This window comes from Gracilinanus agilis, chromosome 1 (assembly GCF_016433145.1).
Source record: "Gracilinanus agilis isolate LMUSP501 chromosome 1, AgileGrace, whole genome shotgun sequence".
In the NCBI taxonomy this organism is placed as follows: domain Eukaryota; kingdom Metazoa; phylum Chordata; class Mammalia; order Didelphimorphia; family Didelphidae; genus Gracilinanus; species Gracilinanus agilis.
This window is the reverse complement of record NC_058130.1, coordinates 801,011,143-801,032,836: the sequence shown is the minus strand read 5'-3', so window position 1 is coordinate 801,032,836 and position 21,694 is coordinate 801,011,143. Positions and strand designations below refer to the sequence as shown.

Here is a 21,694-nt window from a genome sequence, read left to right as displayed (position 1 = left end):
TCCTGCAGCGAGGCTGGGGCTCCCCTGGGAAATGGTGAATCCTCCTCCTCCTCCTCCTCCGGTCTGCCCATCGGGGTTGCCATGGGTTTCAGCAGCAGCTCCCCAGAGCTGGCTGGCTCAGGGAACCCTTTCAGGCTGGAGACTGCCGAGGATTTGGGAGGGAGCCCTGGGCCAAAGCCCATCCCTCACCCCCATAGACTTTCCCTCCCGGGGCCTGCCCTCCCCCTCTGCCCCAGACCCCCTCCCCCCACCTTGGCCAGGATCCTTCTGGCGCCCTCCTGCCCCCCCCAGAACCCCGGCCCCCCCCGAGCCCGCTAGGGGCGGGCCTCCCTGGTCTGGCCCCCGGAGGCCCCCGAGGGGACAGAGGCCGGGCATCCCCGGACCCTCTCGCTGCGGCTCTTCCCTCGGTGGTGCCAGGGATGGATGGGCGAAGGACAGGCGGGCAGCGCCCCGTCGTGCCGGGCCAGCTGTCAGGAAGTCTCTGTCCTCGTTTGGTCACAACTTTAAAAATAGCCCTGCTGATTCCGGGCTCGGCTGCTCCTCTCCCGGCTCGGGCACCGGTGCCCAGGCCTTCCCTCCCTGGGCGACGGGCAGTGCGTGGCCCAGGCCAGGCGTGGGGGGGCGAGGAGAAAAGGCCTCCCAGAGGAGGAGGCCCCAGCCGAGGCTGGAGTCAAGGGCACTTTGTGTGCCGGGGAGGGGCTCGGGGAGCTCTCGGGGGCTCACAGGGTCTTCCCCGGGGGGCCCCCCTCCTGAGATAGCAGGGTCTCCTCTGCACTGCCCTCCCTGGGATCCTGGGGTCCCCTGATGGCGGGGGCTGGACGTCTCCCCAGGAGCAGGGGGCGTACCTGGGCACAGGGAGGGGCACATTCTGGGGGCCGCGGGGGGGGGGGCTCCTCCTCTGGGCCGGGAGCTGGAGCTCACCGGGTAGGAGGGAGAAGAGGAGGGGGGCCGGGCTCCCCGTCTTGGGCCGAGAGGACTCCGGGGGCCGCGGGAGAGGCCCTTCCCCATCCAGGGCGCTCTCCAGGCAGGGGCCCGACGGCAGCAGCGGACAGACGACAGCCCCAGGCGGGCCGGAGCCGGGGGGTGCCGTGTCCCGGGAGTCCCTCCCTTCTCTGGCCACCGGGCCGCACTGCCCTCCTTGGGCCCAGGAGAGCTCGTAGCCCTCCGAGCCGGACGGCGCGTGTCCCGTCTGTGCTCATCGAACCCTGCGAGGTCCCATTTCTTAGATGAGGAAACTGAGGTGTGGGAGGCGGGGGCCAAAGCCCCCTCCTCAGCCCTCACCAGCACGCTGACTCTGCTGCCATCTTTCCCTCGCCGGGCTGGTGGGAGGGGCCCCGGGTTCAAATCCCAGCTCTGGGTCTCCCCCTTAGCAGGGCGTCCTCCAGCGCCCCTGCCTGCTTTGGATCTGGGGCCTGCAAGGGAAGAGGGAGGAGGTTCTGGGTTCGAATCCGGCCTCTGCTTTTGGGACTCAAACCCAGGGAGGAGGATGGGCGGGGCTCCGGCCACTGCCTGACGGGCCTCTGTGTCTCCCTTCCAGCCCCCGGGGCCCCGTGGCTCATGCGGGACGCCCTCAGCGATGCCGTGGAGAGCTCCGACGACGAGTTCTTTGACGCCCGAGGTGAGTGCCGGGGCCGGGGCGGGGGGGGGCTGCTGTTGGGCCGGGAAGAGCCGAGTTTGAATCCTGCCCCACGCCTTACTGTGTGAGCCGGCAGACCCTCTCGGCCTCAGTTTCCTTCTTGGCAAAAGGGGCCAAGAAGATGGAGGTGGGCAGCGAAATCAGGGGGGACTGCTGTGCCCCCGAGGGGTGCGGGGGTGCCCCTGGGGGCTTTTCTGGTTGTCGGGGAAGGAGTGGATCCCGAGGCACGTTAGTCTGGGCGGCTTTACCCATGATCCACCCTGTCATGGAAATGAGATGCTAATGAGATGCTAAATGGGGGGGGACAGGAAGGGGGGCTCTTTCTGCGCAGACACCCACCAGGGAGCTGTTGGGGGATCCGAGCATTGTTTGAACCCAGACCTCCAGGCTAGGCTGGGAGCCCGTCAGCCATCGTCTCTCCCAGGGGGGTCACCCCGCTATCTCCCCCCCCTGCTGTGAATGACACCCCCTTTCAGGCTGGCTGCCGTCCCCCTCCCCCTCCCCGGGGAGTGTCAGCATTCGAATGGCGCTCGTCAGGGCGCTTCGCCGGCGGCTCCCTCGGCCGGTGCCCATCCCAGCTGCCCACATCTCTCAGGCTCTGAGGGAGCCTTTCTGGTCTGAACTCGCACTCAGACCCTCTGCCTGGGGGAGTCCACTGCGTGTGAGGGAGGCCGCAGCCATAGTCCAGGCGTGGGGGGTCTGGAAATGGGGAAGAGCCCAGGGGGAGCCCCCGGGTGGCTGGGCTTGTGCTGGCTCTCGAGCGTGTGAGCCGGGCAGCGGGCACCCACGTCAGCGTGCCCGCCGTTTCCGCTTGGCGCGGCGTCCTCTGAGGGTGGATTCTCGCCCTTTCCCTGGTCTCTCCCTGGCGGCCTCGGGGCACCCTCCCTGCAGGAAGGGGACGGAGAAAGAGGCCGAGCCTTCCTGAGTGTGGCAGCCCTTCACCACTGCCTGACTCAGTTTCCTCGGCTGTAAAACGGGGATCACAAGAGCCCCTCGCCTCGATCCACGGAGACCCTGTGTGTTCGGCTTTGAGCAGCCCGTGCAGCAGCCGGCCTACAGCAGGCGCTTCCTAAATGCTCGTTCTCAGCTGGGTAACTCGGGCCTCCTGCCTCTGTTTCCCCCTCCGTAAAATCAAGCCGTGGGGCTCCGGCCGGGGATCCTCGAGCCAAAGGCGGCCGTGGGGAGGTCCGGCTCCCTTCGGCGTGGAAGGACGGGGGCCGGGGCTGACGCTGAGGGGGAAGGAGGAGGCGGGAAGCGACCGGTGCTAGCGGTCCTGCGCGAGACCCTCCGGCAGGTGTCAGCGGCGAGAAGCTCCGGGCCTCGGGAGGGCGCCCCAGGCTCGAGCTTCTGGGAGGTCCAGAGCAGGGCGGACGGGCGAGAAGGCTGCAGGAGGGCCACCGACCCTTCAGGGCATCGGCAGGGAGAATGGGTACGTTCCGAAGGCAGAGAAGGCGCTTCCAAGAACAGGAACGTCTGGCGAGGCGGTGGGGCCCCACTCTTGGCTGGGACAAAAGAGGGTGGCCCTGCCCCCTCCCCGGGGAGGAATGGCGGGCCTCCCGCCGCAGAAGCTCCCTCGCTCCCCAGGCAGGCAGGGCTGCTTTGGGCCGGTTCCAGGAGTGAAGATTCAGGAGCTTTTGGGGCAGAAGGCTTCCCGCGTGGGGGCCCGGCGGAGCCAGCCTCGGCCTCGGTCTCCGTCTCCGGGGCCCGCCCGGGCGTTCTCCCCCTCCTTCCCCAGCTCAGCACCCCAAGTCTCTGGCGGGCGCCTCCCTCATGCTGGCTGCCTGCTTTGCCCCGCTCGGCCGGGGGTCTCCCGGGCTTCTTGGTGGCCTCGCCCGGCGTCGGGCTTTCTTGCTTCTCGAGGGAGCAGAGCCCCAGGTCTTGGGGCTGGCAGGAGCCTTCCGTAGATTCTCCACACCGTCCCCACTCGCGGGGCCTGTGGCTCCTTTCTGGAGCGGCCTCCAAGCCTGCCCGCCTGATTGGGTCAGGCGGCGCGAGCCGTGGGGAGCTCCTCTCCCTAGACCCCAGCCTGCCTATTTCTAGCTACCTCTGCCCGCCGCCCGCCCGCCCGCCTCCTAGACTGCTATTGCCTAGAAAGATGCCAGCCGCGCCATCTGTGGCGTCTCTAAGTCCCCGAGGAAGGCGCCGGACCGCCCACACCCGGCCTGCTCCTCCTCGGGGCTGGGCTCCCGGGGCGGCTCGTGAAGGCCGGCCGTCTGAGCTGCCCAGCCCGAGGCAGGCTGGGGGCCGCCGGAGCGAGGCTTCGCCGCAGAATCGGGGCGCCTGGCAGCCCGCGGGAATTCCAGCCTCCCGCGCTGCTGGCCGAAGCTGCCTTCGGAAGGCGCCGGGCTGACTGGCTCGCTGCGGGCGTCGTGCTGGAGGATGCAGGGAGCTCGCGGTGTCGTTACCGGCGTAGGTGCCGGGGGGAGTCTGCACCCAGCCGCGCTCCCGCGTCGGAGGGAGAGGGTGCCGGAGAGATGGCAGGACCCCTTCCGGGCACGATGGTGCCCCCTCCAGTGCCCATCCGCCAAGGGGCCTCTCCCTGAGCTGCGGAGAACGGGACGAGGAGGACCAGCAGGGCGGTTCCGGCCGAAGCAGGGGAAGGGCATGACGGGAGGGGGGCGTTCAGCTGCTCTCGAGGACGGCCTCGGTAGCCGAACGCCCGCCGGTGGTGCCCGAGAAGAAGGCCGTGGCATGGGGCACCACAGAAAGTGGCATTTCCACGTTCAGGAAGGGGACGAGAATGGCTTCTGTCAACTTGCGTTTGGTTTCTCGGGAGAAGCTCAGGGCGCCTTATCAAAGGGATGGCTCAGGGGCTTCCGCACTGGCCTCAGACACTTCCTAGCTGGGTGACCTTGGGCAAGTCTCTTAACCCCAGTTGCCCAGCCCGTGCCTTGCTGCCTCAGAGTGGTTACCAGGACAGAAGGGAAGGGTTTGAACAAAGGGAAAAAGGGAGAGTCGCTCCCAGCACAGCTCCCCGAGGACAGGCTGAGTCTCTCCCCTTTCCACGTGACCAGATTCCTAAGCTGTTGCCTGGGAGGTGACGACCAGGAGAATCACCAGACGTTTTTAGTAGTCTTTGAACACCTTCCCCAGGCCGGTGCTATGGAAACGGCGGAGAGGTGTGCAGAGGCGGGGGGACAGCTGGATGAGCTAGGACCTGGCGGAATGGCCAAAGCCTTGTGGCCGCCATTAATGGCTCCATGGCAGTGGTGCTGCTCCCTTCCCCCTCTCCATGTGTGCCCCATCACTCACCTCTGCCCAGCAGCCCAGTGGGAGCACTTCCTCCCTCCCCTGTCTGGGATGAGGCGGTGGTGGTGGGGACTCACATATAGCATGAGGGTTGTAGTTGGACTGGGCAGAATCCAGAACCCAGAACCCAGGCCTGGAAATTCCCTGCAAGATCACATCATCCCTGATGAAAACCCACTACCTCCCGGGGCTGGCTTCTTGTCAAGATGCCCATTTTTATCTATTTAAAAATATTTTCCCATGGTTACAAGATTTATGTTCTTTCCCTCCCTTCTTCCCTCCCCACTCCCAGTGCTGACCACTGGGATAGACACGTGCTGTCACTCAATACCTGTTTGCATATTATTCTTTTTTGTAATCTTTTAAAACCCAAACCCCGCCTCCTATCCCATATAAACAAGTGATCAATCATATGTTTCTCTTCTGCATTTCTGCTCCCACAGTTCTTTCTCCTAAATTCCTCCGGATTGTCCTGGGTCCTTGCATTGCTGCTAGTAGCAAAGTCAGTTACATTGATCGTGCTACAATGTATCCGTCTCTGTGTACAATGTTCTCCTGGTTCTGCTCCTTTCACTCTGCATCACTTCCTGGAGGTCTTTCCAGTTCACGTGGAATTCCTCCAGTTCATCATTCCTTTGAGCACAATAGTATTCCATCACCAGCAGATACCACCATTTGTTCAGTCATTCCCCAATCGAAGGGCAGCCCCTCATTTTCCACTTTTTTTGCCACTATCAAAAACGTGGCTGTAAATACTTTGGTACAACCATTTTTCCTTATTATTTCTTTGGATTAAAACCCTAGTAGTGGTATCAGTGAATCAAAGGGCAGACATTCTTTCAAAGCCTTTTGGGCATAGTTCCAAATTGCCTTCCAGAATGACTGGATTACTTCACAACTCTACCAACAATGCATTAGTGTCCCAATTTCAGGATGTCCTTTTTTGAATAGTGGATGGCACTCAGGGAGTGCCTCAGGGAGAAGGGGCAAAAAGCAGGATTTCCCAGAATGTTAGCCTAGAAGGGGCCTCAGTGGCATCTGGGCCACCTCCCCCCCCCCCCCCAATTGACTGAACAGAGATCCCTTTGGAGCATTTTCCAGTAGTAGTTGGGCAGCTTCTGCTTGAAGCCCATGAGGGAGGGCTGGGGTAGCCCCAGGCTCCAGGGGCAGCCCATCCCCTGCTTGGAGCACCCCCCCCATTTGGTGATCATTTACAAACATCTGGCTTTGATGGTCATCCCCAAACATGGACAGAAAAAAGGATCTTGTGTAAAACTGTCCATCTCCACTGTGGATGGCGGATGGTTTCCTGAAGTGTAAACCGGGTTCAATATGGAGGCCGGGAGCCCTGGTGGGCTGCGTCCCCTTGTGTTCTCCTCCAAGGTCACCGTCAAGCCTCTTACCCACAGGCCTTTCTTTCCCCTCCCCCTCCCCCAGCTCCATCCCTGCTTCCTCTCCACATTGGGGCTATAGAACCCCGAGGCCATGACCCCAGGCAGAGGGCGCCCTGGCTCACCAGCCTTCAGAGTTCTTATGTTCTAGCACGGGTGCCTCAGGACGGTGCATTTCACCTCCCACTGGCCTTGGTTTCCCAATCTGCAAAATGGGGCTAACGAGAGTGCCTACTTCCAGGGGCTGAGGGGGCGAGCCTGAATGGATGTTCTCTAGGCCTTAAATGTGGCCCAGATGTGGCCATCCCCAGGGCCCCTGTCCCAGCCCCCTCACCTCTTTCTCAGCCAAACCCAGGGAAAAAGTTGGCTCCACTCCATACCTCCCCCCTCCCCACTTGTGCCTGGTACACAGGAGATGCTAAAGGAATGCTTGTCGACTGACTGACTGACCGACTGGCCCCAAAGGCAGACATTTAAGTTCAGTCTAGCTTCCAGGCTCGTCTTTCGGCCGCAGCCAGGCTCTCCGATGGCCTTTTCTCCGTCTTGGCCCTTGCACGCTGCCCTGCGGCATTAGACACGGCTGCTCCCGGCTGGCCCTCCGGGCTCTCCTCCCTGCTCAGGCAGCCCCTCTCAGTCTCTTTCCTGGCTTGTCATCCATCCTTGGCCCCTCCTTCTCCCTCCCATCTTTAGGCAGATGGCTCGCCCCCGCGTCCCGCTGGGTCCCCGGCTCTCTCTTCCCCTTGGCTTTTGGACCTGATGCCCAGATGGGATGCCCCAAGTTTCTGTGCTTAGAACCGAGCTTGCCTCCGGCAGGGGCTTCCCGGCCCCTCTTCCAGGGGCCCGGGCTGCTAACCTTCTGTCGTCCTCTTTGCCGCCAGCCCCGGCCAGTGACCGGATCTTGCAGGTCCTGCCTTCGCCGTATCTCTCATCCAGGCCCTGCTCTCCACTCGGAGCGCGGCCCCCGCCTCTGTCCAGGCCCTCGGCCTCTGCTGCCTCGTGGGTCTCACTGCCTCTCTGTGCTCCGGCAACTTCGATGGCTCCCTACTGCCTCCGAGATAAGCCAGGAGCTCCCCTTGTTCGGGCCCTTCCCAGGCGGTGCCAGCCCACCCGTCCCGCCTCACCTTCCAGCCCTGTTCCCTGGGATCCGGCTCCCACGGCCTTTCCTTCGTTCCTCTCACGGGAAACTCCCCGGGCTCTGGGAGCAGCGAAGCTTGTGTGCGAGGGGGCAGGGGGGCCCCCTCTCGGGCCGGGCCGCAGCATCGGCCGGCGTGGGGGCTGCCTCCCCACCCCCCAGCGGAGGCAGGGGCCCTCGCTTGCCCCTTGGCCCCGGGAGCCGTGCCCTCCGCCATGCCTTTGCCCATTGACTTCTTGGAGCCCTGCCGGCCCTGACCCCTGGGAGCGGCTTGGCCCAGGGACGGGGGCTCTTCCCCGGGACGGTCCGAGGAGGCCGGCCCTCCACAGGGAGGACGCTCCCGCGGCCGGGAGTCGGGCGGGCAAGCCTTCGCTCCGTGCCAGCCCTGGCGTGGGCGGCTGCTTCGGGGAAGGCTTTAGACAGCTCCGGCTCCCCGTCCCAGCGGACGGCCTTGTTTGGTTGAGCCTCCAGAGCTATAAATAGTCCTCGGCTCCCTTCAAAGGTCGCTCTGCGCGCCCGCCGCTGAGGATTATTTTGGGCCTGGAGGCCGTCCAAAGGGCTTCGGGTGCCATCTGGGGCGGCCGGGCGGCCTGCTCTCCCGAAGCGGCGTGGTGGAGGGACTTTTCTCCCCAGGAGTTCCTCAGGCCCCACCCAGAGCAGTCTCGGAGCGGGGACCCTCCGCCTGGCCCTGCCCGGCTCTGCTGGGACCGGGGCCCGCCTCCATACTGCCTACCACATGTGGCCTTGCCTTGAGGCCTTCTGGGTGCCTGAGCCCCCCATTGGGCCCCGGCCTTCCTTCTGAGAGCAGGCCTCGGCCCTCTCCCCCCGCCTCCCTCCCTGTGGCCAGAGACGTCCGTCCCCGAGGAAGAGGCCCGCCGGCCTTTCTGGGAGGTAGAGGCAGGGGCCGGAGGCCAGCCGCGAGACCTGCTGGGTCTGGATGCGGCTGACTTCGGGGGAGAGGAGGGGGCGAGCGGGACGGCCTCGCTTTGCAGGCCCTGCAGGGCCGCGCCGGCGCCGGGGCCTTCTGTGCGTCCGGCCCGGAGTCTGGGCCCTCCCCTCCTCCTGAGCCCCGGAGCGAGCTCTCTGCCGGGCCTTTCGCGGCTCCTCGGCCTGCCCGTGCGTTGAGGCCAAGCCCTGCCGCTTCCGTGCCGGCCCCGGGCCTGGCGCGTCGCCGTCGATGCTCGTCCGTCGATGCTCGTCCGTCGATGCTCGTCCGTCGGTGCGGCCCTCCCTGGGAAGGGAATCGCCCGGCCTGGGGGACCCGCGAGGGGGGGCTGCGGCCTCCCCCCATCTGTTTGGGTCTGGAGCCGGGAGCCGCGCTTGTTCGGGCTTCCTCAGGAGGGGCTCGGCAGAAGCGGGAGGCCCAGCGAGCCCCTCGGCTGCCCCAGGAGGGCTGGCCCGGGCCGGGGGAAGGTTGCCCCGAGGTGGGCCCTCGGGACCGGGTCCTCCGGGAGCATCCTGGGGCCTTGGCAGGGCTTTTCTCAACTTCCCCTCCGGGAGCGCCTTTATTCGTCCTTCTTATGACCTCTGACTACCATGCGGGAGTGAGCATGTGTTCATGCGTGTGCGTGTGCATGCGTGTGCATGCGTGTGCGTGTGCATGTGTGTGCGTGCGTGTGGGACCTCCCTGCTGCCGCCCAGTACAGTGGGGCTCGCCCTGTGGGCTGCAGCTCTCCCTTGGGACCCCCCTTTAGGCTCCCCCGCCTGTGCCTGGCCCCTGGGCAGGAAGGACTCGCCCCGGCCCCCTCTCATGGCCCCCCTCTCCCCGCAGAGGACGTGGCAGACGGCAAGAGCGCCATCCTGATCGGCATGAGCCAGTGGAACTCCAATGACCTCGTGGAGCAGATGGAGACGATGGGGAAGCTGGACGAGACTGCAGGTGAGCCCGCCTCCTCCGGAGGCTCCTCCAGGCTTTCCCTTCTCTGCTCGAGCTACCGGGGGCTTCGCGAAGGGAGCCATTGGGGTGTGGGAGGCGGCCGCAGCCTGGGATCGCTGTAGAGGCCGAGGCAGAGCCTTCCCGGGAGTCGCTTTGGGGGAGGCTGGTGCTGCCCCCCCCAGCAGAGCCCCCGCCGTGCCCAGGCGCTCCGGCCCTTTGCTTTCGAGCGCAGTGCAGCAGGGCCTCCTGTGTCCGGCTCCTGACTGGCCCGGGGTGCGGACTCGCCCCGACTGCCGGGGCCTCCCGGGGCTCCTCCTTCCTTCTTCCCCTGCCCCTCCCCTCCCCCCATGGCTGCCTCAAGCCTTCTGCCCGCTCCAGCTCCACGGCACAGCCTGGCTGAGGTGCCCAGCGCTGACCGATGCCCGATGCCTCATGCCCGTGGGCTTCCTGCCCACCTCTGGTGAGGCCCCCTCGAGCTTCCTGTCTCGCCCTTCCATGCTGAGTTTTCCTGCTGGGCGACAGCAGGGAGGGGTTTCACTTGTATGTGCACACACACGCACATGGCAGGAGCACAGGGGCTCACACACATGTTCACACATGCATTCACCCACGTGCCAACACGGGCTCGTTGCCCACGTCCTGGGCCCCTCCTCTGCCGTCCCCCTCCTCAGACCCCCACCAAGGCCTCCGGCCCACCGTCAGCCCCCAGACGTCCCTCTTGGGGCAGCCACCCCCTGCCCCGTTTGCTCGGCTTCCTCCGCTCGTCTCGTCCTCTCCTTCTCTCTCGGGCCTCGCTTTTCCTCCTCTGCCAAAGGGGTTCGGCCATCCCCAGGCTGTTGGAGGAAGGAGCCTCGCAAACCTGCTGCGGGAATAGGAATGCTGGCGTTCCCGTTAGACACAGGAGGAAACAAAGGCACGAGGAAAACGCCTCCCCCCAAAGCCCTCTGGGAAGCGGCTCGCAGACCCAGGCGTTCGGGCTCCTGCTTTCCTCTTGTGGGCTCTGACCACCATGGCTGGCGTCCTTGGCTGGGGCTCTCGGGGCATCGCTAAGCAGGGCGACAGCTGGGGAGGCGGCCCGCGGCGGCCTATTCTTGACGGTACGCCGCCGTCCCCTTCGGACCCGCCTCGTCCGGGCTCCAAGCAGCCCCAAGGGCTTGAGCCGAACTCCCCCCGGCCTCTTTCCTCCAAGCTAGGGGGAGAGCCAAGCTGTGCCCCCCCCGGCCCCCATTTTCTTCCATCACCTCCAGCCGCCCCCTCAGTCTCAGATATCTGAGTCTGCCGGGGAGTCCCTTGAGCTCTTCTCCGCCGGAATCTCTTCCCTGGGCCTCTCCCTGCCACAGAGGCTCCGACAGGGCGCCCCGCACTCGGGGCATGGTCGCTTCTTACGCGGGCTCCCCCACTTGGTTTCCCTTAAGAGTCGTTGGTCAGGGCAGGCTGGCATCTCCGAGCTAGGCCACCCAGACGGGAAGGAGGGGCCGTGCGTGCAGTGGAGTCATCCGGAGCCACGTTCCTGCAGGAGCCACAGGATGGCTATGCCACGTGGCCTGGCTCCCCTGCCACCCAATCGCTGTGCCAGCCCCAGAGTAGCCACCGATGCCCAGCTCAGCCCCTGGCCGGCTCCTGGCCCTCTGGGTGGTGCGAGAGGGGCGGGCGTGGCTGCAGTCTCTCCAGGATGGCCACAAGTCCAGGCTTCTGCCCGGCAAGGCGGAGAAGAGCCTCCCCCAGGGAGCCCCACCACATTGGAGTCACCCCAGGCCCAGGGGCCTTCCTGAGGATTCCAGCTGCCCTCCCGGAGTCCCTGGGCCTGGTGGGGTCCCAAAAGAGCCTCATTTCTCTTTGCTTCGAGGGGGCCCCAAAGGGCTATCCTGCTCTCCTCCTTGGACTCCTGGGTCCTGCTCATGCTTCCGCAGGCAGTCGGCCCCCGCCTCTGCTTCCCTCTTCGTGGCTGGGTCGGCTTCCTGGCTTCCCATTGGGCCTCCCCAGAGAGCTCAGGCCTTCCCCCAGCTCTGGGCACTGCAGCCTGCCCTCCTCTTCCTGGGCCCCAACCATCAGTCTGTCAGCGTCTGCACCCAACCCTGGCTTTGGTTTGGGCTCTGGAGAGAAGAGGGGCGCTGTACCCGCCACCCACGGCAGGGGAAGCTCAGGGGGCCTCAGAGAGCTCCTGGCAGGTAACCGAGGGCTCAGTCAGGCGGGCTCGAGGAGTTCAGAGGAGACGGGACCGGGGTGGGCACAGGGGGCCTCAGAATCAGTGCACTTCATGCCAGGATCCCGTGAGGCCCAGCTGTGTGGACAGGAGGGGCCGGCCACGAGCTTGGGGGACCTGGGTGCAGATTTCGCTCTTTTCGGGTCCTCGGGCCTTGCAGGAGGCCGGCCTTGCCTCGCCTCCCCTTCTGGGTCAGGCTGTTGCCTTCTCCATTGAGGCAGGGTGCTGGGGCCAAACTCAGGCCGAGGGCACTGTCTGACGCCGTGGCATCTCGCTCAGCCTGGCAGGCCTGGTGCCTGCTCTCCACAAGTCCTCAAGTGGGCAGTAGCCACCATCACTGGGGCCTCGTTTCCAGCTCCCCACCTCTGCCTGGCTGACACCGATTGATGCGGCCTCTGTCAGGCCTGCCTCCCAGGACGCCCCACGAGCCTCAACCTCCTCACCTTGCCTCTAGCCACCTCTCCCGCCTCCCCCTCTTTCTTCTGCCAACATCCCTGACTCAGACCGCGGGAGTCTCCTTGGGTGCCAGGCTCGGCTCTGTCCGTGTCCTTCCCTGTGCCCCTAGCCTCCATCCCTTCCCATTTCTACGGCCTCCTCCTCTGTTGTGGATGACAAACAGCTAACTGGGCCTGCCTCCAGCTGGGGAGCCCCTTCCCCTGCCCACGGGTCATCCTGTGACATGTGGAGCCCTCGGCCGTCTGCCCAGCCTGGCGCTTAAAGCCTCAGGGCTGCCTCTTAGCCTGGCCCACTCACCCCCTCCCGGCCCCATGACTCTGTGCCCTCGCCGAGCATCTGCAGACGGCCCTTTGGGCCACCCTCCAAGGCTCCAGTGCCACAGCCACAGCAGGGCCAGGCCACTGATGGCAGATGACCATTAGGTCCTGGTCACCTCCGAGGTGGAGGGTCCGATGAGATTCCATTCAGATTTAAAGAAAGCCAGCTCACTCGTCTGCTAATTAACCCTATTTCCAAATGAACTCTTAATTAACGAACGTTTCCCTGCACTTCCCAAGACAGCAGATATACGTGTGTTAAGCAATGATACACGTGTCCATGGTCATCCTGTTGTGACAGAAGACATATATTGTGTCCTCTAGAGAAAAACTCCTGGAGGGAATACGGTGAAGAATGTGCCGTATTATGCATCTGCATTCGGATTCCATCAGGTCTTTCTAGCGCAGTGGATAACCTTTCTGGCAACGGGTCCCTTAGAGTTGTCTCAAATGCTTGCATTTCCTCCTTGGACCTTCTTGCTCTTACCGGGCACAGTATTCTTCTGGCTCTGCTCACTTCACTTTGCATCACTTCATACAAGTCTTTCCAGGTTTTCAGTGATCCGTTGGCCAATATGACAGTAAAGGAAAGTGGTAAATGTTGGAGGGGATGTGGCAAAATTAGGGCACGAATGCATTGTTGGTGGAGTTGATCTAACTATTCTGGTGGCAATTTGGAATTATGCCCAAAGGGCTTCAAAAGACTGCCTGGCCTTTGAACTAGCCATATTTCTACTAGGCTTATAGCCCAAAGAGATAATAATGAAAATATTTGTACAAAAATATTCATAGCTGCACTTTTTGTGGTGGAAAAAAATTGGAAAATGAGGGGGTGTCCCTCTATTGTGGAAAGGCTGAACACATTGTGGTATCTGATTGGGATGGAATACTATTGTGCTGAAAGGAATGATGACCTGGAGGAATCCCATGTGAACTGGAAAGACCAGGTTTTCTGTCATCATCTTGTTTGTCATTTCCTAGGGTGCGATAGTATTCCATTACAATCAGACTCAGATCATAGTTGTCCCCATTGCTTTTTTACCTTTGGCTGAAGCGTAGTAGATGCCGTTCCAGCCCTTTATCTTTACTCTGTGTGTGTCTCCATGCTTTAAATGTGTTTCTTGGAGACAACATATGATGGAAGTTTGGCTTTTACTCCTCTTCCATTTTATGGGTGAGTTCATTCTGTTCACATTCACAGTTGTAATTACTAACTGTGTGTGTGTTTCCCTCCATCTTATTTTCCCCCTGTTTATCCATTTCTTCCTCTCTTTTCAGCCTTTCTCTGTTCACAAACATTTTTGGTTCTGACTAGCACCTCCCCAAGCTTGCCCTCCCTTTTCTTCATCCCCCCCTTTTCTTATTATCCCTCCCCTTCTTACTTCCCTACAGAGACAGCTAACTGCGTGTGGATGTTGTTCCCACTTTGTGCAATTCTTTTTATTTTTTTTTAAACCCTTAACTTCTGTGTATTGGCTCCTTGGTGGAAGAGTGGCCAGGGTGGGCCATGGGGGTCAAGTGACTTGCCCAGGGTCACCCAGCTGGGACGTGTCTGAGGCTGGATTTGAACCCAGGACCTCCCGTCTCTAGGCCTGGCTCTCCATCCACTGAGCTCCCCAGTTGCCCTGCCAATTCTGATGAGTAAGGGTCAAGCAGTGCCCACCTGCCCCCATCTTCCCCTCCACATTGATTCTCATGCACCTCCTCACGTAAAACGATTTGCCTCAATTTTCTCTCATTTTCCCGGGGGGTCCCTCTTTCTTATGCCTTGATTCTGTTTCCTTTTGCCCTTTTTCCGTCGTCCCATCCTATTCACGGCCCTGATGGAGATAAAGTAGCTTTCGGCCCTGAAGTATTCCAAGGGGTACTTCCAGTGTAGAGATTCCGAGTATCTCAGTCAGCGATTTATGTAGCGATTCCATCAGGTTCTGTTCTGGGTTTATGAAGCGAATATCCAGAACCTCTGCGTGGCCTCGATCCCTGGGCTTGGCACCAAAGCGCCTGGCGCACAGTAGGTGCTTTATCAGAGCTTCTCCCCTTGACCAAGTGGAGTATTTTACATCTGGCCAGATGAGATTTCCTCTTGAGGGTTTTCGCCTTACGGCTTGCCTGTCACAATCGTTTGGGACCCCGACTCGCACCCGTGATCGATCCCGGCTCCGCGGCGTTCTTTGCCTTCTGCGCCTTTCTCTGAGGCCTCGATGAAACGAAAAACAAAAACAAAAGTGCGAGCCAAAGGACCGATCCGCGAGGCCTCCCCTGGAGACCTTCCCAGCCAGCACCGAGTGCCGACGACTGCTCTTTGGGGCGTCGTTATCTGAGCCGGCTCTCTCCGTCCTGTTCCCCAGAAGCTCGGCCAGAATCTGGGCGAACTATTTTTACAGCCTTGGCCTGGATCTCCTGCTCCAGTGACCTCCCCGCAAAGGAAACCGGCTTAGCCCGACACGGCCCGTCCTTCCCTTCGGAAGCGATCCGCGGCCGACACGTTTAAACTTTTCTCCAGGAATCGCCGTCCGGGCACGGGCCGAGGGAGGCAACAGGCGCTGCTCACGGGTGACTTCTGGGGAGCTCCTGCGGCCCGGCTCCACCTCTGCAAGCTTTTTCAGGGTCCCGAAGCCACGGCCGATGCGGTCGGCCTAGGTCCGAGGCGGGCCCCCGCTGGGCAGCCAGGGCTGCTGCTGCTGCTCCTCCTCCTCGTCGTTGTCCTCCTCTTCCTCCCCCCCCTCCTCTTCCTCCTCCTCCTCCTCCTCCTCCTCGTCCTCCTCCTCCTCTTTCTCCTCCTCCTCAGGCCGGCTTCCTGGGCAGGCTGGGGCCCGGCTTCTCCCCGGCCGTTTCCCAGGACTGCTAGCCTGGAAGGCCCAACCTCATGCCCGTCAGGGAGGCCGTAGGGGCCAGCCTCGGGGCTCAGCATTCCACGCGGTGGCCCGGGCGTCTCTGGGCCCGTTCCCACATCTAGGGCGGCCCCCTGGGCGGCCGTTTTCTCTCTGCGAGAAGGGCTGACCCATCCCCCCAGGACTTGGCCTCCTTGCTGGGGAGTCTCAGCCCAGCATCTCCTTTCCCAGCCCCTTCCCCAGGCCGGCTCCGGAAGCGCCAGGACCGGGGGCTGCTGACAGCGGGAAGACTTCCCTTGGGGGCCGCCCTTCTGGGCACGGGGGAGCCCCTCATTGGGCTCATTCGCCTCCTGGAACCTCTGGTGGCTCTGCTGTTCGCAAGGGGGCCTGAACGAGGGCAGGGCCCGGGGCTGCGCCAGCGGGCCGTGGGAGGCTCCACGATGGTCCGGGATCCCAGAATGGGCGCCATTTCCCTGCTCCCGGCTTCTCCTGGCTCCTTGTTCTGGGGACGTTAAAGAAACAGGCCCGGCATCGCCGGGACCCCGGGCTTCCCTCGCTGATTAGGGAGTGAAAATGGGGCCTTCGGCGGGCACCCTTCCCCGGCCCGTCCCCCCCCGGCTTCAACGCCCCCCCCTTCCCTCCCGCGCCAAGCTCTCTCCAGCAGTGGGAACTTCCTTGGGATTACTCTTATCCAAACATAGCTCTCTGCCGGGAACAAATGGCTGCGGGGTTCAGGGGGGCTCCAGGGCTCGTCCTCTCTCTGTCTCACCGAGGAGCCCCTCTGCTCTGCCTCCAAGCACATGGGCTGGAGAGAGAGAGACAGAGACACACAGAGAGAGACAGAGACACAGAGAGAGAGACAGAGACAGAAAGGGAGAGAGAGAAGAGAGACACAGAGAGTGAGGAAGAGAGAGAGACAGACACTAAGGGAGACAGAGACTGACAGAGACAGAGAGACGGAGAGGGAGAGGCTGTGGGCGTCCGGCCCTCCTTTCTCATCCTCTGGCTGCTTCCGCCAGGCTTCCCTTTAGACACTGCCTTCCTCCAATAGGCCCAGGGGCCGCCCTGTTCGCTAATATTCGCGCCCTCAGAACTTAGCCCTTAGCGGATGCTTTATCTAAGTGCCGATTTGTGTTTCCCGTCACCTCTTCTCTGCAGCGTCCCGTCTGCTCCTACATGGGGTGCGTCTTTTTAAATTTAATCCTTTGTTTTTTCCCCACAATTGAAGCTAAAAACAGGTTTTGATGTTCGTTTTCCAAATCCTCTCTCTGTCCCGGAGAAGGCAAGTCAAATTTACGTCGATTGTTCATGTAAAGCCATTTATTTCCCTATTCTCCAAGCTGTGAAGGACAACAAGGAAGGCAGAACAGTGTCGTCCTTGTGCGCCCAGACTCTCATCAGCCCTGTCTGTCTCTGGAGGCGCAGAGCATTTCTTGCCATCTGTCCTTTGCATTGTCTTGGATCATCGTATTGCGGAGAAGAGCAAAATCATTCCCAGCCGATTCCCGTACAGTGTTGCTGCTCGTGTAGACCGTGCGTGGTTCTGCTCACGCCCTTTGTATCCGTTCAGGTAAGTGGAGGCTTTTCTGAAAGCTTCTGCTCACCTTTTCTTAGGGCGCAGCAGCATTCCAGGAGAATCGGCTGCCCCAGCTTGTTCAGCCACTCGCCCGCGGACTGGCGTTGCTTCAGTTTCCCATTAAAAAAAACTTAAATGAATTATCCTTTTGCCAGTTCTTAGCCAACACAAAAAGAATGGCTGAGGCCGTGCTGGTGCGTACGAGTCCTTTTTCTTCGTCCTCTTTGGGACACACATCTCGCAGCGGTATCGCTAGACCAGGGTGTGCCTATTTTACAGACCTTTGGACAGAGTTCCAAGTTGCTCTGCAGAATGGTTGGATCCGTTCACGCTCCGCCAACAGTGCCTCAGTGTCCCGATTTTGCCACGTCCCCTCCAACGTTTGTCATTTTCCTTTTCTGTCATGTTGGCCAATAGGCCGATCTCAGGGGTGTGAAGGGTGCCTCGGAGTGGTTTTCATTCGAATTTCTCTAATCAGACGTGATGTGGAGCATCTTTTGACCTGACTGTTGATACCTTTGATTCTTTCATCTGAAAACTGCCTGTTCGTAGCCTTTGACCATTTAGCAGTTTGCGGAATGACTTGTCTTCTTACAAATTTGGTTTCGTTCTCCGTATATTTAAGAGATGCGGCCTTTGTCAGAGGAACTTCATGTCAAAAATGTCCCCCAGATTCCTGCTTCTTGGCTGCATTTGTTTTGCTTATGCAAAACCTTTTTAATGTAACGTAATCAAAGTTATCCATTTTACATCCTGTAACGTTCTCTAACTCTTTTTTGGTCATGAATTGTTTCCTCGTGCATAGATCTGACAGGGAAACTGTTCCCTGCCCCCCCAATTTGCCTATGCTGTCACCCTTTATGTCTAAATCGTGCATCCATTTTGAAGGGGGGCAGCTGGGTAGTTCAGTGGATGGAGAGTCAGGCCTAGAGACGGGAGGTCCTGGGTTCAAATCTGGCCTCAGACACTTCCCAGCTGGGTGACCCTGGGCAAGTCACTTAACCCCCATGGCCCACCCTGACCACTCTTCTGCCTTGGAGCCAATATTTGGTATTGATTCTAAGAGGGAAAGTGAAGGTTTTAAAAAACGTATCCACTTTGCCCTTCTCTCGGGATATGGTGTGCCATGTTGGTCTCTACCTAGTTCCTGCCAAACTGCTTTCCAGTCTTCCCGAAAATACTAAGTCAAAGAGTGAGTTCTTGTCCCCAAAGCTGGGCCTTTGGCGTTGGCCAACACTAGCCTGCCGCGGCCACTCGTTACAGTGCGTGCTGCCCGTCATCTGGCCAGTGGAGCCGGCGCTCCTGTTCCTTAGCCAGTCTCAGATCGTTTCCATGATGGTGAATTTCACCGCTTGACATCGCTTGTTGCTAGGCCCCTGCCTTCAGCTTTGGCTCCCTTGATAGTCTGGAGCTTTTGTTCTTCTAAGTGGATTTTCCCATGATTTTTTCTAGCTCTCAAAAATAAATGCTGATAGTTGATGGACACGGCATTTAGGTAGGGCGGCCATTTTTATTATAGGAGCTCGTCCTACCCATGAGCGGGTGATCTCTCCCCTGTTGTTTAGATCGAACTTTATTAGGGAAAAGTGCTTTTATTTGTGTTCGTATCCTTTCTGGATGCGTGTTGGCAGATAGACTCCCACGTATTGTGTGTCGTCTGCAGTTATTTTGATGGACTCCTTTCTGCCTCCTGCTGCTGGACGTTGGCAGTATAGAGAAATGCTGAGGCTTTGGGTGGCTTTATCTGATGAGGCTGTTAATGGTTTCAGCTAGTTCTCTCGGCGTGTCATCGGCAAAGCCTCGCCATCTCGTTTCCTCGGGGCCGTCCGTGTTCCTTCCGTTTCGTTTTCTTCTCTTATTGCTTCGACTAGTATTTCCAGTGTAATCGTGGCGATGATGGGCGCCCTCCCTCGTCGGGACGCCTTCTCGCTCGTCCCCGTGGCGGATGCTTGCTGCTGATGTCACAGAGAAGCCCTCCTGCCCCAACTCCTGGGAGCTTCACTTTGGGGATCTCTCAGGAGGGAGTCCGTGGATTCTTTCAGTCCCCATTTTACCGTCCGGTTCGAGACTGTCCGAGCAGTTTTCCTTGATGATTTCTTGAAAGATGATGTCGGGGCTCTTTTTCGTAATTATCACAGCTTTCCAGGAACCCACCCGTTCTTTAACCTTCTCTTCTCAATCTATTTTCCAAGTCAGTTGTTCTTCCAGTGAGACATTTGACAGTTTCTTCTCTCTTTTCCTCCCTTTGATTTTATTGTTTCTGGTGTCTGATGGAGTCATTAGCTTCCACTTATCCAGTTCCAATTTTTATGGAGTTCTTTTCTTCGGTGAGCTTTTACGCCTGCTTTTCCATCTTGTCCACTTCTGCTTTTTTTTTTTTTTTGCCTCGTTTATGAAGCTATTGACCATCTTCTCGTGGATTTCTTATCTCGCCGTCATTTCTTTTCCTAATTTTTCTCTGTCTCGTTATTTGGTTTTTCCATCCTTCGGAATGGGGGCAGCTAATACCGGCTCACGTTTTCTTCGGAGTTTTGGTCTTGGTCTTCCCTGCGGCCGCAGCAAGTCTGGCCGATCGGCTCCTTTTCTGGGTTTGCTCGTCTTCCAGCCCGTTTTGTGACTTTTAACTTCTCGTGGAAGTCGAACTCCACTGCCGGGGAGGAGAGCCGGCCGTGCCAAGCCCCGGGCTCTTGTGCCACTGTTCCGAGCGGGCCGTGGGCCTCTGCTAGGTGGCCTGCTCGGAGGAGTCGCGGGCCTGGGCCTGGCCTCCGCTCTGCCAGTGACCACAGAGCCTTTCTCCGTTCTAGAACTGACCGCCCTGGGCTGGGACCTGGAGCCCGTGTGCAGGGGACGGCCTTCGTGCCCCCCGGCCAGCGGTGGCCCCCTCGTCAGCGGCCCCTCTTTCGGGGCTCCTGCTGCTTCACACTGGTCTGGGGGTGCTGTGTTCAGGGTGTGTGAAGGGGACTCCGGCCTTTCCCTCTGGCACGCCGACGTCTGTCTGCGGGCATCTTCTCCGGGGAGGGGGCAGCACGGAGCCGGCACGAAGGTCCGGAGGCTGCTGGCGGGTGCCGCGGTCGCCCCCCACCGGAGCTGCTGTCATGGATCTCGGAGAAGAGGAGCCTCGGGGACTCCCGGGAGCTGTGTGCGAGGGAACACCGGCCGCTGGGGAGGGCCGGGCCGGGCTCTGGCTGGCCTCGGAGGACGGAAGCTCAGAGACGAGAAGGGGGCAGCGTGGGGAGAGGTCCGGACCCCCGCGAGGGGCACCAGCCGGCAGGGGCCCAGGAGGCCTCGACTCTGCGTGTGTGAGGGGGCCCTCGATGGCTGGCTCATCTCCGAATGCTGCCCCCGGAGGCCGGCCTGGCCCAGAGCCCTTGTGGCTGCCGGAGCGGGAGGTTCTCTTCCAGAAGGCGGCCTAGACGAAGCTGGCGGCGTAGCCGGGCAGTGCCAGGCGGAGCGCGGGCAGCCCCCGAGCGAAGGGCTCTCGGTCTCTGATCCGGGGCTCCAGAGGCCGCCCAAAGAGGAGGCCAGGCCTTGGGGAAGGTGTTTGCTGGGCCCTCGGAGGCGTGAGGGCTGCCTGGGGCCCCATCCCGGTGGGCCAGCTGCCGGGCAGCCTGGGGGGGAGCCTCGGGCTCTGGCTGCTGGGGGGGGGGGCGGCTGCACCCTGAGATCTGAGCAGAAACAAGGCTGGATTCCCATGGGAAATGGGAGTGGGCAGGGCAGGCCTGGCTCCTGCCTGGAGGCGGCCTCATTCCCTCGGGCCCCGCCCCAGCTGCTTTCTCAGGGAGGAGAGCCAGAGCCGAGGCCTTGGGGCCGGGATAGGCCGGGCTCCCCCAGAGGTCAGCCAACGCTCGGGGCCCAGACAGCTATTTATAGGGCCCTCCCCGTCCTCCCGGCCTCCCCGGGGAGCTCCATGGGGGGGGTGGATGGAATGTGCTTGTCCTCAGGCCCAGGCCTGCCTGTCCTTCCTGCACGGTGCCTCCTCCTCCAGGAAGCCCCCCTCCATCCCCCATCTGAGCTCCCTGCGGAAGGCCTCGGGGCTCCTCTCCTGGCCTCCCCCACGACAACGAGGGGGACCCTTCGGAGCGGCAGGGCTCTCCCTCGGCCCGGCCCGGGGGCCTCCGGGGGGCGGGAGCGGTCGGGGCTCCCCACAGGCTGCCCCGTGCCCCCCGGATGGCAGTCTGGACAGCCAGGAGAGTGGGGGGGTGGGAGAAGGAAGGGGGGCCCCGGCTGCAGCCGGCCTCCCGGCCTCCCTTTGTGCCGCCCCACAGGAGATCCGGGGACCTCGCCGTGCACGTCCAGCGCCCTCCAGGAGAAGCAGCGTGAGTGCGGCCTCCGGCCCGGGTGGGTGCGGGGGCCTCGGGGGGCCGTGCTGGAAGCCAGAAGGGGTGCCGGGCTCCCGGGGGTCTCTGCCCCGCCCCGTCCTCCCAGCACCTGTGAGCCCCCCTGGATGGGCCCCAGATGAGGGAGGGCCGCAGGGAGGCCCCCTCTGGGGAGGAGGAGGAGGAAGCCGCTGCCCTTCCTCGGTCGGGCCGCCTGGCGGGCCGCAGAGCTCTACCGAGAGGTGGGCAGCTGCTCCGGCCTGCGGGCGGCCCTGGCCACGTTCTGGGTGCGGATGCTGCCCGCGCCGGGCGGCAGAAGGGAGGTCGGGCCAGTCAGAGGTGCCCAGTCCAGGGAAGGTGGGATGCGGCTGGGGTGGGCCGGACACAGCGTGGCCCCAGAGACTGCTGGGAGCACCAGAAGCTGCGCCCCGGCCGAGGGGCCCCCCCGGGCCTCCCGCCTGGCCTGCTGGGAGCAGAGCCGGCTCGGCCGACCCAGGTGGGGAGGGCAGGCCGAGCTGTTGTCGGACACCTGGGCACCGGCCGGCCCTGGGGGGCGCCTTGGAGGGGTTAAAAGATGGAGGAGCTCCGGCAGGCCAGGCCGAGAGTCAGACACAGAGCCGGCCACGCCTGGGGCCACCCCAGGAGGGCACAAGCCGAGCTGCAGCCTTCTGGGGCCACCGGCCAGGGCCATGGGGGGCCGCGGCAGGAGCC

The 21,694-nt window shown here is 61.8% G+C and overlaps 1 protein-coding gene across 1 annotated transcript in view; it reads left to right on the top strand.

Moving 5' to 3' along the window:
- Window positions 1–804: 804 nt before the first annotated feature.
- PITPNM3 (PITPNM family member 3) overlaps window positions 805–21,694 on the top strand; it is a 46,457-nt gene continuing 25,567 nt past the window's right edge. The window contains exons 1-5 of the mRNA XM_044656742.1: window positions 805–924; window positions 1,013–1,322; window positions 1,538–1,618; window positions 9,180–9,287; window positions 20,933–20,983. Coding sequence (XP_044512677.1) covers window positions 805–924; window positions 1,013–1,322; window positions 1,538–1,618; window positions 9,180–9,287; window positions 20,933–20,983 — 670 coding nt within the window. The remainder of the gene's footprint in view (window positions 925–1,012; window positions 1,323–1,537; window positions 1,619–9,179; window positions 9,288–20,932; window positions 20,984–21,694) is intronic.